The sequence below is a fragment of the Oncorhynchus keta genome, unplaced genomic scaffold (assembly GCF_023373465.1).
Source record: "Oncorhynchus keta strain PuntledgeMale-10-30-2019 unplaced genomic scaffold, Oket_V2 Un_contig_6020_pilon_pilon, whole genome shotgun sequence".
NCBI classification, from domain to species: domain Eukaryota; kingdom Metazoa; phylum Chordata; class Actinopteri; order Salmoniformes; family Salmonidae; genus Oncorhynchus; species Oncorhynchus keta.
Window position 1 is genome coordinate 132,405 of NW_026288636.1, and position 17,552 is coordinate 149,956.

General features: G+C 49.4%; 1 protein-coding gene and 1 long non-coding RNA gene across 4 annotated transcripts; one reads left to right on the forward strand and one right to left on the reverse strand.

Moving 5' to 3' along the window:
- Positions 1 to 285: 285 nt before the first annotated feature.
- On the forward strand, positions 286 to 811 carry LOC127925644 (uncharacterized). 3 transcript variants are annotated; one of them, XR_008121692.1, is made up of 4 exons: positions 286 to 432; positions 474 to 555; positions 638 to 678; positions 720 to 811. It is a non-coding gene; the product is annotated as an uncharacterized LOC127925644 (long non-coding RNA). The 3 variants fall into 3 exon arrangements; XR_008121693.1 differs by lacking the exon at positions 638 to 678; XR_008121691.1 differs by having other exon boundaries at positions 638 to 731.
- A 207-nt stretch (positions 812 to 1,018) lies between these two features.
- Positions 1,019 to 17,250, reverse strand: LOC118382218 (cdc42 effector protein 4-like). The gene is made up of 2 exons (XM_052510653.1): positions 16,954 to 17,250; positions 1,019 to 2,505 (listed from the first exon to the last, which is right to left on the reverse strand). Exon 2 carries the CDS (start codon positions 2,307 to 2,309, stop codon positions 1,200 to 1,202), a length of 1,110 nt encoding a protein of 369 aa, XP_052366613.1. The 5' UTR covers positions 2,310 to 2,505; positions 16,954 to 17,250; the 3' UTR covers positions 1,019 to 1,199.
- Positions 17,251 to 17,552: the final 302 nt, after the last annotated feature.

Below are 17,552 nucleotides of genomic sequence, written 5' to 3' on the forward strand. Positions count from 1 at the left end.
CAGATCCCAGTCCACAGATCCCAGTCCACAGATCCCAGTCCTCAGATCCCAGTCCACAAGTCCAGATGTTTGTATTCTCACAGGAAGGACAGAGGGAGCAGTTTCTTCTTCTATTTAATTCAACACGTCCACACTACCAGAGGAGGTGCTGTACCACAACCCTTCTATCCAGACTAGACAGAGGAGGTGCTGTACCACAACCCTTCTATCCAGACTAGACAGAGGAGGTGCTGTACCACAACCCTTCTATCCAGACTAGACAGAGGAGGTGCTGTACCACAACCCTTCTATCCAGACTAGACAGAGGAGGTGCTGTACCACAACCCTTCTATCCAGACTAGACAGAGGAGGTGCTGTACCACAACCCTTCTATCCAGACTAGACAGAGGAGGTGCTGTACCACAACCCTTCTATCCAGACTAGACAGAGGAGGTGCTGTACCATAACCCTTCTATCCAGACTAGACAGAGGAGGTGCTGTACCACAACCCTTCTATCCAGACTAGACAGAGGAGGTGCTGTACCACAACCCTTCTATCCAGACTAGACAGAGGAGGTGCTGTACCATAACCCTTCTATCCAGACTAGACAGAGGAGGTGCTGTACTACAACCTTTCTATCCAGACTAGACAGAGGAGGTGCTGTACCACAACCCTTCTATCCAGACTAGACAGAGGAGGTGCTGTACTACAACCCTTCTATCCAGACTAGACAGAGGAGGTACTGCTACTGCACTGTGATCCATATCCACCCAGTATAGACTGTACATCTCTGTCATAATATGAGCCTTTATAGAGTAGTTTCATCCACACCAGTAGTAATTACTGCTATTCCTGTATAAACCAGACTGTACATCTCTGTCATAACAGCCTCATGTAAGCCATCCAGTCTATATGTCTCTGTTGTGATGTGGGCCTTTATAGAGTTGTTTTATACAGTAGTGAATCTATCCATCTGTACTAAATCCATATCCAGCCTCAGTATAGAATCTATGTCCATCTGTACTGGGGCTTTCCATATCCACTCAGTATAGAATCTATCCATCTGTACTCATCCATATCCACTCAGTATAGAATCTATCCATCTGTACATATCCATATCCATCTGTACTCATCCATATCCACTCAGTATAGAATCTATCCATCTGTATTAATCCACACTCATCCGCTCCATATATAGGTTGAGCTTGTACGTCTCGTTTCATACACGGATCTCATCATCCTCGTCCTCCAAGAAGGAAGAAAACTTTCCCAGCTCCTCTTCCTCAGGTGGTGCGCTGAAAGTGGCGCTGTTCGTATCTCCCCCGTGGAGCTGTCCGGCTGGTTTCTCTTGCTCCACGTGGGCGGAGCCAGAGGCGGAGCTGGACACAGAACAGGTATCTAATCGGTGCTGCAGGTGTTTAGGGCGGGGCTCTGGGGTGTACTCTGGGGTGTAGGGTGCACCCTCGTCCTCTCCCACCTCAGGTTCTACAGAGCTGGTTGGACTCACAGGTACAGGGACCGCCTCCTCCTGCAGCTGCAGTAGCTCAGCTTCCGGTTCCTCTTCTTCTCCCTCCTCCTCTCCTCCCACCTCCCTCCCCAGGAGTAGTGTAGGAGAGGCCCGTCCCTCACTGCTCTTCCCCTCCTCGTATCCCAGATCATCATCCTCCTTCTCCATCACCCCCAGGATGTCCCCCAACATGGAGGGCCCCAGGTCGATGTGGAACGACATGACCGACACCGCGTGCTTCATCCCCCCTCCGTAGTACCCGTGGCTGGGGCTTGGCAGGTCAGTCAGCTCCCCAAAGCTCCTCTCATCCAGCTCCAGAGATCGGGCCCCAGCAGCGTCCCCATTAGACGGCCTGGTACCTCCACCTCCATCCTGCTCATTCAGTTGTTTCAGTGGGCTGGACGAGAGGCTCTTAGGCACCCTGTGTCCTCCATCAACATGGTCACCGTTTTCATCATTGAGGAAGGGGAGAGACATGGCGTTCTTCACCAAGGTGGGCGAGCCACCGGGTGGCGCCAGCGAGCAGTCTCTCTGGTCCACTCTGGTGACGGACTGGGAGCGTTTGCTGCTGCGGAAGGTTCTGGATAAAAGCCCTGGGCGGGGGGAGTGGGGAGGGGCCTGGGGTTCGGCCTGGTGGGGGGCCTCCCCGGAGTGGGTGGAGAGGAAAGAGGTGTCCCCGAAGGCGTCCCCGCTGCGACCCACGTGCATGGTGTGGCGGAAGTCCCCCAGGGGAGCGCTGATCATCTCCCGGGTCAGGTCCATCCGGGAGCGGCGCTGTTTGGTCTGGGACGAACCAGATACCAGCTGCTTTAGGATGGGCATGGTTGCTGATGGAGATCACACACCTCGGACACTCACAGAGTCTGTCACACAGACGCACACAGTCAGTCAGTCAGTCAGTCAGTAGCCCACAAGGACAGATCTCTCTCTTTGGGAAGTCTTCAAGGTAGATCCGTGTCACACTCATTGCAGTCCCCAGAAACAATAACACATGTCTTCAGTTCCAGGGTGGCTCAATCTGAAAAGAAAGGAGGGGAAAACAACATTAGATATATATGATCATGACAAGACATTGTTTCATACCATGTCATCGTATCATTGCTCTGAAACAAGTGTGGATAACAATGTGTTTTTGATCAAAACAAACTCTGATTTGACACCACTTTATAATGGACCAGTGGTCCAGTCCGGTCTCCTGATGCATCCCCAAACACCCCTCTATAATGGACCAGTGGTCCAGTCCAGTCTCCTGATGCATCCCAAACACCCCTCTATAATGGACCAGTGGTCCAGTCCGGTCTCCTGATGCATCCCAAACACCCCTCTATAATGGACCAGTGGTCCAGTCCAAACACCCCTCTATAATGGACCAGTGGTCCAGTCCGGTCTCCTGATGCATCCCAAATACCCCTTTATAATGGACCAGTGGTCCAGTCCAGTATCCTGATGCATCCCAAACACCCCTTTATAATGGACCAGTGGTCCAGTCCGGTCTCCTGATGCATCCCAAATACCCCTTTATAATGGACCAGTGGTCCAGTCCAGTCTCCTGATGCATCCCAAACACCCCATTATAATGGACCAGTGGTCCAGTCCAGTATCCTGATGCATCCCAAATACCCCTTTATAATGGACCAGTGGTCCAGTCCAGTATCCTGATGCATCCCAAACACCCCTTTATAATGGACCAGTGGTCCAGTCCGGTCTCCTGATGCATCCCAAATACCCCTTTATAATGGACCAGTGGTCCAGTCCAGTCTCCTGATGCATCCCAAATACCCCTTTATAATGGACCAGTGGTCCAGTCCAGTATCCTGATGCATCCCAAACACCCCTCTATAATGAACCAGTGGTCCAGTCCAGTCTCCTGATGCCAGAGAGAGATCCCTCCGGGTCAGTCAGACAGACAGGAACACAAACAAAGACAGTTCACTCAGTAATCCTGATATCCGTGCTGCAGTGGAACAGAACCCATCCGGGAGGATAGTTTAGGCTACTAACTTATTCATCTGTAGTTTAACCTTCATTTTGCAATGAAATAACAAATGTAAACAGATCGTACCTTTAAAAGAACAGCAGTCATTATCCTATATTGTGCCTTTAACATTATTTATTGCAGTGAAATGACCAATCAAACAAGAGCCGTACCGATCTCAGATTTAATGTTTAAAAGAACGTTTCACAGCCACCACAAAATGTATTAAACCAATAACCGACATTAAACCAATAACCGACATTAAACCAATAACCGACTTTAATCTAAGAAGCTAAAACATCCGTCTAATTACAAGAAGCATAAGCATTCATGGTTCAACCCTGGAATGATAACTAATACCGCTCTGGCATCTAAATTTGACATGACACGTGGCCCTAATGGCACCCAGGTCCTTAGATAGGGCCCTGGTCTAAAGTAGTGCACTATGGCACCCTATTCCCTACATAGTGCACTACTTTAGACCATTGGGCTCTGCACAAAATAAGTGTACTATTATAGTGTATATTTGGGGCACATCCATGGGTTTTTTAAAGTCCATTGAAAATGACATTGAACTGTAGGGGAGTATACTGCCACCATGCAGACCACAGTACTATATGAACACAGTAAGGACCAAACTGTTAAACCCCAGACCACAGTACTATATAAACACAGTAAGGACCAAACTGTTAAACCCCAGACCACAGTACTATATAAACACAGTAAGGACCAAACTGTTAAACCCCAGACCACAGTACTATATAAACACAGTAAGGACCAAACTGTTAAACCCCAGACCACAGTACTATATGAACACAGTAAGGTCCAAACTGTTAAACCCCAGACCACAGTACTATATAAACACAGTAAGGAATGTTAAACAGACCACAGTACTATATGAAACAGTAAGGACCAGTCTGTTCAACCCCAGACCACAGTATTTGAACACTTGTAGCTCGGGGCCAAAGTTAAAAGACCACAGGGTTAAACACAGTAAGGACCAAACTGTTAAACCCCAGACCACAGTACTATATAAACACAGTAAGGTCCAAACTGTTAAACCCCAGACCACAGTACTATATGAACACAGAAAGGTCCAAACTGTTAAACCCCAGACCACAGTACTATATAAACACAGAAAGGACCAAACTGTTAAACCCCAGACCACAGTACTAGTACCACTAGGCCACCCTGCCGCCTCTACACTCTAACCACTAGGCCACCCTGCCGCCTCTACACTCTAACCACTAGGCTACCTGCCGCCCCTACACTCTAACCACTAGGCCACCCTGCCGCCTCTACACTCTAACCACTAGGCCACCCTGCCGCCTCTACACTCTAACCACTAGGCCACCCTGCCGCCTCTACACTCTAACCACTAGGCCACCCTGCCGCCTCTACACTCTAACCACTAGGCTACCCTGCCACCTCTACACTCTAACCACTAGGCTACCCTGCCGCCTCTACACTCTAACCACTAGGCCACCCTGCCGCCTCTACACTCTAACCACTAGGCCACCCTGCCGCCTCCCTCTAACCACTAGGCTACCCTGCCACCTCTACACTCTAACCACTAGGCTACCCTGCCGCCTCTACACTCTAACCACTAGGCCACACTGCCACCTCTACACTCTAACCACTAGGCCACCCTGCCGCCTCTACACTCTAACCACTAGGCCACCCTGCCGCCTCTACACTCTAACCACTAGGCTACCCTGCCGCCTCTACACTCTAACCACTAGGCTACCCTGCCGCCTCTACACTCTAACCACTAGGCTACCCTGCCGCCTCTACACTCTAACCACTAGGCTACCCTGAACTGTCTTTGTTAGGCTACCCTGTCTGTCTGACTGACCATGGAGGGATCTACACTCTCTGGCACCTGGTGGTGCACCACTAGGGCCACCTCAGGACTCTAACCACCACCCTGCCACCTCTATTAACCAGAGGCTGTTTGGGATGCATCACCACTAGGACCCTGCCACTAGGAAAGGCCAAACTGTTAAACCCCAGGACCAGGCCTACACTGAACCCTAGGCTAGAGAAAGAGCCAACTGTTAAACCAGACCAGGCCAACCCTGCCACTCTACACTCTAAACCACCAGACCAGTCCTATATGAACCCAGAGAGAAAGAGACACACTGTTAAACCCCAGACCAGGCCTATATGAACCCAGAGAGAAAGCCGAACACTGTTAAACCCCAGACCAGTCCTATATGAACCCAGAGAGAAAACCACAGGCCACACTGTTAAACCCCAGACCAGTCCTATATGAACCCAGAGAGAAAGAGACACACTGTTAAACCCCAGACCAGTCCTATATGAACCCAGGAGAAAACCACTAACCCTGTTAAACCCCAGACCAGTCGCCCTACACTGAACCCTAGGAGAGCCTCTACACTCTAACCACTAGGCCACACTGTTAAACCCCAGACCAGTCCTATATGAACCCAGAGAGAAAACCAAACTGTTAAACCCCAGACCAGCCGCCCTATATGAACCCAGAGAGAAAAGCCTAAACTCTAAACCCTAGACCAGTCGCCCTATATGAACCCAGAGAGAAAGACCAAACCCTGTCGTTACAAACCCCAGACCAGGCCTATATGAACCCAGGAGAAAGAGCCTCACACTGTTAAACCCCAGACCACTCTAACCACTAGGCTATGAACCCAGACTCTAACCAGAGGCACCCTGCCTCTACTCTAACCCTAGGACCAGTCGCCTCTACACTATAGTGAACCCAGGAGAAAGAGACACACTGTTAAACCACCAGACCCTGCCACCCTATATGAACCCAGGAGAAAGAGACACACTGTTAAACCCCAGACCAGCCTCTATATGAACCCAGGAGAAAGAGACACACTGTTAAACCCCAGACCAGTCCTATATGAACCCAGAGAGAAAGAGACACACTGTTAAACCCCAGACCAGTCCTATATGAACCCAGAGACTCTAAAAGCCACACTGTTAAACCCCAGACCAGTCCTATATGAACCCAGAGAGAAAGAGGCACACTGTTACACTCTAACCACTAGGACCCAGAGAGAAAGCCGCCTCCACTCTAACCACTAGGCTACCCAGGCCTCTACACTCTAACCACTAGGCCACACTGCCTCTACACTCTAACCCAGAGACTCTAACCACAGCCACCCTGAGCCTCTACAAACCAAACTGTTAAACCCCAGACCAGGCCTCTATGAACCCAGAGAGAAAGAGACACACTGTTAAACCCCAGACCAGGCCTATATGAACCCAGAGAAAAGCCGAACACTGTTAAACCCCAGACCAGCCGCCTCTGAACCCAGAGAGAAAGAGCCAAACTGTTAAACCCAGACCAGTCGCCCTATATGAACCCAGAGGCCAAAGAGACACACTGTTAAACCCCAGACCAGGCCTATATGAACCCAGAGAGAAAAGCTCTAACCACTATGCACCCTGCCTTAAACCCCAGACCAGCCGCCCTATATGAACCCAGAGAGAAAGAGACACACTGTTAAACCCCAGACCAGGCCTATATGAACCCAGAGACACTCTAAAGAGACACACTGTTAAACCCCAGACCAGCCCTATATGAACCCAGAGAGAAAGAGACACACTGTTAAACCCCAGACCAGGCCTATATGAACCACAGAGAGAAAGAGCCAAACCCTGTTAAACCCCAGACCAGTCCTATATGAACCCAGAGAGAAAGAGACACACTGTTACCCTGACCAGTCCTATGAACCCTAGACCACTAGGCAGACCCAGGCCTATATGAACCCTAGAGAGAAAGAGCCAAACTGTTAAACCCCAGACCAGTCCTATATGAACCAGAGAGAAAGAGACACACTGTTAAACCCCAGACCAGTCCTACATGAACCCAGAGAGAAAGAGACACACTGTTAAACCCCAGACCAGGCCTATATGAACCCAGAGAGACCCTGAGCCAAACTGTTAAACCCCAGACCAGCCACCTATGAATCCAACCAAAGAGACACACTGTTAAACCCTAGACCAGTCCTATATGAACCCAGGAGAAAGAGACACACTGTTAACCACTAGAAGGCCCTACACTCTAACCCTAGGCTACCCTGCCGCCTCTACACTCTAACCACTTTTCGCCTCTACATGAACCCAGAGAGAAAGAGACACACTGTTAAACCCTAGACCCAGGCCTCTATATGAACCCAGGAGAAAGAGACACACTGTTAGGCTACCCTGGTCTTCTAAATAGTACTTAATGGTGGAAGAAGGATAAATGTTCTATTTTGACTTTGAAAACTGTCCTCGTCATCTTGTAGACACTAACCACTAGGCATAATGTAGTGTCAACAGTGAACCACAGCCACACTCGGTCTACACTCTAACCACAAAACATCCGCCTCTACACTCTAACCACTAGGCTACCCTTCTACACTCTTTTTAGAAAACTGTCCACTAGGCTACCCTTAAGCCTTTTACATTTTTATTTATGTTCTACACTCTAACCAAGGCTACCCTGTTTATTACAGTTTTAACCACTAGGCACACACACACACACACACACACACACACACACACACTCACACTAGCCTACCCTGCCGCCTCTACACTCTAACCACTAGGCACCCACAGCAATCTAACCATAATATGCCGCCTCTAACTAGAAAAAACCACTATAAAGACGAAATAGCTTTAAAGATAGGCTACCCTTTAGACATGTTAACCACTAGGCACCCAGGCAGACAGGCTACCAGAGGTTAAAGCCTCAATCTCTAAGTACTAGGGACCCAGAGCAAACACTCCTAACCATAGGTACCCTGCCTCAACAGTCAAGGGATAAGGGTGGAGCCTCTGCACCACCACTAGGCAGATGGCCCTGCCGCCACTATACAATTCTTTACTTACTCTAACCACTAGGCTACCTTCGCCTCTAATAAACCACTAGGCTGATTGTTCCTCTACACTCTAACCACTAAATGTAAAACCATAACCCTGTGGGAAAACAAGCTCACTGCCGCCTCTACACTCTAACCACTAGGCTGCCCTGGGCAAGATCTAACAAGACATACCCTATTTTTATTTATTTAACCACTTTTTTATTTCACCTTACATTTAACCAGGTAGGCTAGTTGAGAACAAGTTCTCATTTGCCACTGCGACCTGGCCTCAAGATAAACCATAGGCAGTGTGAACAGACAACCACAGAGTTACACATGGAGTAAACCAATTAGCAAGTCAACTCTAAAATAACCACTAGAAAAATGGGCAGTCTATATACCACTGGCACCCTGGCATGACTAGGCTAGGCGAATACCATACAATTTTGCAGATTAACACTGGAGTGATAAATGGCCAGATGGGCATGTACACTCTAACCATATTGGTGTGCAAAAGAGGCAGAAAAGTAAATAAACTAAAAACAGTATAAAACCAGTATGGGAATGAGGTAGGTCTAACCAAAGGCCACCCTGAGCTATTAACCACTAGGACCCTATGCCTCTACAGCTCTAACCACTAGGCTACCCTGCCTCTACACTCGGATAGGCTACCCTGTCGCCTCTGACACTTAACCACTAGGCTAAAGTCGCCTCTACACTCTAACCACTAGGCTACCCTTCGCCTCTTCTAACCACAGGCCACACTGCCGTACTGGAACCACTAGGCTACCCTGGCCTCTACACTCTAACCACTAGGCTACCCTGCCGCTTTGGGATAACCACTAGGATACACTCTAACCACTAGGAGCCGCCCTACACTCTAACCACTAGGCTGTTGCGCATCGTGACCAGTAACCACTAGACTACCCTGCGGCCTTACACTCTACCATGGCTACCTTGCCACCTGACCTCTAACCACTAGACTACCCTGCCACCTCGAACCACTAGGCTACCCTGCCACCTCACACTCTATTTTTGACTAGAGCATGCCACCTCTAACTCTAACCAGTGGCTGGGTGGTATAACCAAGGCTACCCTGCGTCTACACTCTAACCACTAGGCTACCCTGTAGCCTCTACACTAACCACTAGGCTACCCTGAGCCCCTGCATCCAACCACTAGGTGGTTGGAAGCCATTTAGATGACATCTAACCACTAGCCTACCAGGATCTACACTCTAACCACTAGTCAGTTTTACTCTAACCACTAGACTACCCTGGCCACCGTATGACTGATTGAACTGGCTTTGTTCCTTCTGTCTGACTGACATGGAGGGATCTGACTCTGGTTGGTGAGCAGGGGAGACTGTTTGAGGGTGTGAGTCTGGAGAGGCCAAACTGTTAAACCCCAGACCAGGCCTATATGAACCCAGAGAGAAAACACAAACTGTTAAATAGAGACCAGTCCATATGAACCCAGAGAAAGAGACACACTGTGGAACCCCAGACCAGGTGATGAACCCAGAGAGAAAGTGCAAACTGTTAAACCCCAGACCAGGCCTATATGAACCCAGAGAGAAAGAGACACACTGTTAAACCCCAGACCAGGCCTATATGAACCCAGGAGAAAGAGACAAACTGTTAAACCCCAGACCAGTCCTATATGAACCCAGAGAGAAAGAGACACACTGTTAAACCCCAGACCAGTCCAATGAACCCAGAGAGAAAGAGACAAACTGTTAAACCCCAGACCAGGCCTATATGAACCCAGAGAGAAAGAGACACACTGTTAAACCCCAGACCAGTCCATATGAACCCAGAGAGAAAAGCCAAACTGTTAAACCCCAGACCAGGTCCTATTGAACCCAGAGAGAAAGAGCCAAACTGTTAAACCCCAGACCAGGCCTATATGAGGACCCAGAGAGAAAGAGACACACTGTTAAACCCCAGACCAGGCCTGTATGAACCCAGAGAGAAAGAGACACACTGTTAAACCCCAGACCAGGCCTATATGAACCCAGAGAGAAAGAGCCAAACTGTTAAACCCCAGACCAGTCCTATATGAACCCAGAGAGAAAGAGACACACTGTTAAACCCCAGACCAGGCCTATATGAACCCAGAGAGAAAAGCCAAACTGTTAAACCCCAGACCAGTCCTATATGAACCCAGAGAGAAAGAGACACACTGTTAAACCCCAGACCAGTCTTATACCCGAAAGAGACAAACTGTTAAACCCCAGACCAGTCATTATGAACCCAGAGAGAAAGAGACACTGTTAAACCCCAGACCAGGCCTATCGGAACCCAGAGAGAAAGAGACAACTGTTAAACCCCAGACCAGGCCTATATGAACCCAGATGGAAAGTGACACTGTTTGTTGACCAGTCCTTATGAACCCAGATAGAAAGGACAGGACTGTTAAACCCCAGACCAGGCCTATATGCAGTTTGAAAGAGCCAAACTGTTAAACCCCAGACCAGTCCTTATGAACCCAGAGAGAAAGGATGACTGTTAAACCCCAGACCAGTCCTAATGAACCCAGAGAGGAGCCAAACTGTTAAACACCAGACCAGTCCTATATGAACCCAGAGAGAAAAGAGACACACTGTTAAACAGACCAGTCCTGGTGAATAGGGAGTTGAGACACATGTTAAACCCCAGACCAGGTTTCATGAAAGAGCGAAAGGCCAGACTGTTAAAGCCCAGCAGGCCTATATGAACCCAGAGAGAAAGAGACAGCACTTTCAGACCAGTCCTATCTGAACCCAGGAGAAAGAGACACACTGTTAAACCCCAGACCAGTCCTGATGAACCCAGGAAAGGCCAAACTGTTAAACCCCAGACCAGGCCTATGGATGAAGCCAGGAGGAAGAGCATGGCCACGGCTTCTAATAGTGCTTAATGGTGGAAGAAGATAAATGTTCTATTTTGACATTTTGAAAATGTTTCATCGTTGTAGACACAACAGTAGCATAATGTAGTGCAGTGGGCAGCTGGTCGGAGGGGAAACAAAACATCCCTACTTTTCTTTAAAACTGTCCTTGTCATCTTTTTATTTTTATTTATTTTTTAAACTGTTTATGGAGTTTAAACACAGGATGCAAACACACACACCGACAACACAAAGCTTTCCTGACTATGCAAATGGTTATGACTTCCCTAGAACAAAAAAATATCACGGAAATAGCTTTAAAGATAGCATACTTTAGACAGTTAAACCACCAGGCAGGCTATAGAGGTTAAAGGGCAATTTGTACAGGGACAGAGCAAACAGTCATTGTTCCTGTAAACAGTCAAGGGATAAGGGCTGGAGTATCTGACAGTCTTGGTTCAGACCGATTTTTCCACTGGGATACATGCTTTAAAAATAAATACAAAATAGAATGATTGTTCATGGAGTGAACAAAATGTAAAAATAAGTGAAAACAAGCTCCTCAACTGGGCAAGATGAACAAGGCATACCTTCCAGTGATGTAACCAGTGAGAAACAGCCTTGACCAGAGGGAACAGACCAGATCAGGCTGATATAGAGGCCATGCTGCTTATAGGGAACAGACCAGATCAGGCTGATATAGAGGCCATGCTGTTTATAGGGAACAGACCAGATCAGGCTGATATAGAGGCCATGCTGCTTATAGGGAACAGACCAGATCAGGCTGATATAGAGGCCATGCTGCTTATAGGGAACAGACCAGATCAGGCTGGTCATGAATAGGGAACAGACCAGATCAGGCTGATATAGAGGCCATGCTGCTTATAGGGAACAGACCAGATCAGGCTGATATAGAGGCCATGCTGCTTATAGGGAACAGACCAGATCAGGCTGATATAGAGGTCATGCTGCTTATAGGGAACAGACCAGATCAGGCTGATATAGAGGTCATGCTGCTTATAGGGAACAGACCAGATCAGGCTGATATAGAGGCCATGCTGCTTATAGGGAACAGACCAGACAGGCTGATATAGAGGCCATGCTGCTTATAGGAACAGACCAGATCAGGCTGATATAGAGGCCATGCTGCTTATAGGGAACAGACCAGATCAGGCTGATATAGAGGCCATGCTGCTTATAGGGAACAGACCAGATCAGGCTGATATAGAGGCCATGCTGCTTATAGGGAACAGACCAGATCAGGCTGATATAGAGGCCATGCTGCTTATAGGGAACAGACCAGATCAGGCTGATATAGAGGCCATGCTGCTTATAGGGAACAGACCAGATCAGGCTGATATAGAGGCCATGCTGATCAGGCTTATAGAGGCCATGGAACAGACCAGATCAGGCTGATATAGAGGCCATGCTCAGGCTTATAGAGGCCATGGGAACAGACCAGATCAGGCTGATCGAGGCCATGCTGCTTATAGGGAACAGACCAGATCAGGCTGATATAGAGGCCATGCTGCTTATAGGGAACAGACCAGATCAGGCTGATATAGAGGCCATGCTGCTTATAGGGAACAGACCAGATCAGGCTGATATAGAGGCCATGCTGCTTATAGGGAACAGACCAGATCAGGCTGATATAGAGGCCATGCTGCTTATAGGGAACAGACCAGATCAGGCTGATATAGAGGCCATGCTGCTTATAGGGAACAGACCAGATCAGGCTGATATAGAGGCCATGCTGCTTATAGGGAACAGACCAGATCAGGCTGATATAGAGGCCATGCTGCTTATAGGGAACAGACCAGATCAGGCTGATATAGAGGCCATGCTGCTTATAGGGAACAGACCAGATCAGGCTGATATAGAGGCCATGCTGCTTATAGGGAACAGACCAGATCAGGCTGATATAGAGGCCATGCTGCTTATAGGGAACAGACCAGATCAGGCTGATATAGAGGCCATGCTGTTTATAGGGAACAGACCAGATCAGGCTGATATAGAGGCCATGCTGCTTATAGGGAACAGACCAGATCAGGCTGATATAGGGAACAGACCAGATCAGGCCATGCTGCTTATAGGGAACAGACCAGATCAGGCTGATATAGAGGCCATGCTGTTTATAGGGAACAGACCAGATCAGGCTGATATAGAGGCCATGCTGCTTATAGGGAACAGACCAGATCAGGCTGATATAGAGGCCATGCTGCTAGGGAACAGACCAGATCAGGGAACAGACCAGATCAGGCTGATATAGAGGCCATGCTGCTTATAGGGAACAGACCAGATCAGGCTGATATAGAGGCCATGCTGCTTATAGGGAACAGACCAGATCAGGCTGATCAGGCTGATATAGAGGCCATGCTGCTTATAGGGAACAGACCAGATCAGGCTGATATAGAGGCCATGCTGCTTATAGGGAACAGACCAGATCAGGCTGATATAGAGGCCATGCTGCTTATAGGGAACAGACCAGATCAGGCTGATATAGAGGCCATGCTGCTTATAGGGAACAGACCAGATCAGGCTGATATAGAGGCCATGCTGCTTATAGGGAACAGACCAGATCAGGCTGATATAGAGGCCATGCTGCTTATAGGGAACAGACCAGATCAGGCTGATATAGAGGCCATGCTGCTTATAGGGAACAGACCAGATCAGGCTGATATAGAGGCCATGCTGCTTATAGGGAACAGACCAGATCAGGCTGATATAGAGGCCATGCTGCTTATAGGGAACAGACCAGATCAGGCTGATATAGAGGCCATGCTGCTTATAGGGAACAGACCAGATCAGGCTGATATAGAGGCCATGCTGCTTATAGGGAACAGACCAGATCAGGCTGATATAGAGGCCATGCTGCTTATAGGGAACAGACCAGATCAGGCTGATATAGAGGCCATGCTGTTTATAGGGAACAGACCAGATCAGGCTGATATAGAGGCCATGCTGCTTATAGGGAACAGACCAGATCAGGCTGATATAGAGGCCATGCTGCTTATAGGGAACAGACCAGATCAGGCTGATATAGAGGCCATGCTGCTTATAGGGAACAGACCAGATCAGGCTGATATAGAGGCCATGCTGCTTATAGGGAACAGACCAGATCAGGCTGATATAGAGGCCATGCTGCTTATAGGGAACAGACCAGATCAGGCTGATATAGAGGCCATGCTGTTTATAGGGAACAGACCAGATCAGGCTGATATAGAGGCCATGCTGCTTATAGGGAACAGACCAGATCAGGCTGATATAGAGGCCATGCTGCTTATAGGGAACAGACCAGATCAGGCTGATATAGAGGCCATGCTGCTTATAGGGAACAGACCAGATCAGGCTGATATAGAGGCCATGCTGCTTATAGGGAACAGACCAGATCAGGCTGATATAGAGGCCATGCTGCTTATAGGGAACAGACCAGATCAGGCTGATATAGAGGCCATGCTGCTTATAGGAACAGACCAGATCAGGCTATGATATAGAGGCCATGCTGCTTATAGGGAACAGACCAGATCAGGCCGATGCAGAGGCCATGCTGCTTATAGGGAACAGACCAGATCAGGCCGATATAGAGGCCATGCTGCTTATAGGGAACAGACCAGATCAGGCCGATATAGAGGCCATGCTGCTTATAGGGAACAGACCAGATCAGGCCGATATAGAGGCCATGCTGCTTATAGGGAACAGACCAGATCAGGCCGATATAGAGGCCATGCCTTATAGGAGACCAGATCAGATAGAGGCCATGCTGCTTGAACAGACCAGATCAGGCCTGATGCCTGAACAGAGGCCGATATAGACATTACTGCATCAGGCTGTTATGACCTGCAGTGAACAGACCAGATCACCGATATAGAGGCCATGCTTATAGTGAACAGACCAGATCAGGCCGATATAGAGGCCATGCTGCTAGAGGAACAGACCAGATCAGGCCGATATAGAGGCCATGCTGCTTATAGTGAACAGACCAGATCAGGCCGATAGAGGCCATGCTGTTTATAGGGAACAGACCAGATCCCGATATAGAGGCCATGCTGCTTATAGGGAACAGACCAGATCAGGCTGATATAGAGGCCATGCTGTTTATAGGGAACAGACCAGATCAGGCTGATATAGAGGCCATGCTGCTTATAGGGAACAGACCAGATCAGGCTGATAGAGGCCATGCTGCTTAGAGGGAACAGACCAGATCAGGCCGATTTAGAGGCCATGCTGCTTATAGTGAACAGACCAGATCAGGCCGATATAGAGGCCATGCTGCTTAGAGGGAACAGACCAGATCAGGCTGATATAGAGGCCATGCTGCTTATAGTGAACAGACCAGATCAGACTGATATAGAGGCCATGCTGCTTATAGGGAACAGACCAGATCAAGCTGAAACAGAGGCCATGCTGTTTATAGTGAACAAACAGAACTATGCCCTTCAGCTAGGGAAGGCAGGTGATGCAGTAGGAGGGTGTGTGTGTGTGTGTGTGTGTGTGTGTGTGTGTGTGTGTGTGTGTGTGTGTGTGTGTGTGTGTGTGTGTGTGTGTGTGTGTGTGTGTGTGTGTGTGTGTGTGTGTGTGTGTGTAGTGTCACCCCCAGTGCGTGCGTGCGTGCGTATGCGTGCGGTCACCCCAGGCGTGCGTGCGCTGCTATAGGTCACCGTGCCAGGCCGCTGCGTATGCGTGCGTGCGTGCGTGCGTGCGTGCGTGCGTGCGGCGTGCGTGCGTGCGTGCGTGGTCACCCCGTGGCGTGCGTGCTCGGAGCATTCCTCCAGGAGAGAGATGAGTCCTGACAGGCACCTGACCTGACAACGCACATTACTGCATCACTGTTCACCCCAGGACCTGCTAGTGTTCAGCCTATAGGTCACCCCAGACCACTGCTATAGGTCACCCCAGGCCGCTGCTATAGGTCACCCCAGGCCGCTGCTATAGGTCACCCCAGGCCGCTGCTATAGGTCACCCCAGGCCGCTGCTATAGGTCACCCCAGGCCGCTGCTATAGGTCACCCCAGGCCGCTGCTATAGGTCACCCCAGGCCGCTGCTATAGGTCACCCCAGGCCGCTGCTATAGGTCACCCCAGGCCGCTGCTATAGGTCACCCCAGGCCGCTGCTATAGTCACCCCAGGACGCTGCTATAGGTCACCCCAGGCCGCTGCTATAGGTCACCCCAGGCCGCTGCTATCAGTCACCCCAGGCCTCTGCTATAGGTCACCCCAGGCCTCTGCTATAGGTCACCCCAGGCCGCTGCTATAGGTCACCCCAGGCTGCTGCTATAGGTCACCCCAGGCCGCTGCTATAGTCACCCCAGGCTGCTACTATACGTCACCCCAGGCTGCTACTATAGTCACCCCAGGCTGCTACTATAGTCACCCCAGGCTGCTGGGGTGCAATAGAAAACAGGCAGTACAATAGAAAACAGGTTGGCTAATAGAAAGAGCTGCAGTGCTTCAGCGAAACATGTGAAAGTCAACCAGGAAACATAGTCACACATGAAAATGATGCAACATGCAATGCTGAAAGCTCATCCTAATAAGAGTCCCTACAAATCAATATGTACCACATACAGACCTACATACATAGTACACAAATACTGCCTCAACCCATCACCCATCACCCAGCAGGTACTGACCTCCTCAACTACGTCAACCCATCAAACATGTACTGACCTGCACCAACCCATCACCCATGTACTGACCTGCTCCAATACATCACCCATGTACTGACCTGCTCCAATACATCACCCATGTACTGACCTGCTCCAATACATCACCCATGTACTGACCTGCTCCACTGACAATCCCTGTATCTGATCTGATGACGCAGCTGTCTTTTCCTGTGTACTCCAGTCAGGCTTCACTCCTCACTCCTTCCAGATCTCTCTCCTCCTAGCTCTGCTCTCATAACACATTTATTAAGTCTCTGTTTAGGATGGGTGGTGGAGGGGAAAACCACAGATTTTGACTGCCGAGGTTTCCTGGTAGCAGGCAGCAGTGTTCAGCCCAGCAGAGTCGTCGACCTCGTTCTCTCCGAGGCTCCGCCCCTCTGCCAGTCGAGGCACAGCCTCAATCCACTTCCTGTTTATAATGCCCTCACCTGCTGTTGTCTCCACGGCAACCACACTCTTGCTGCTTATGTCTCCGTGGTTACCAACCCCCCCGTGAGGCAAGCGGACGACACTACTTCCTGTCTGTGTGAATGTCTGAGGGCTGCAGAGGCATCAAGCGTGTGTGTGTGTGTGTGTGTGTGTGTGTGTGTACATTGCAGAGGCATCTAGTGTGTGTGCTGCAAAATGCATCAGCCTTCAACCAAAAAGGTTTGCACGCATGCTAACACATGTCCCCTCCCGGGCCCGCACCACGCGTCCCCTCCCTGGCCCGCACC

Excerpts from the sequence above, each read along its gene's own strand:
- LOC118382218 (XM_052510653.1), bottom strand. The coding sequence starts at position 2,309 with ATGCCCATCCTAAAGCAGCTGGTATCTGGTTCGTCCCAGACCAAACAG.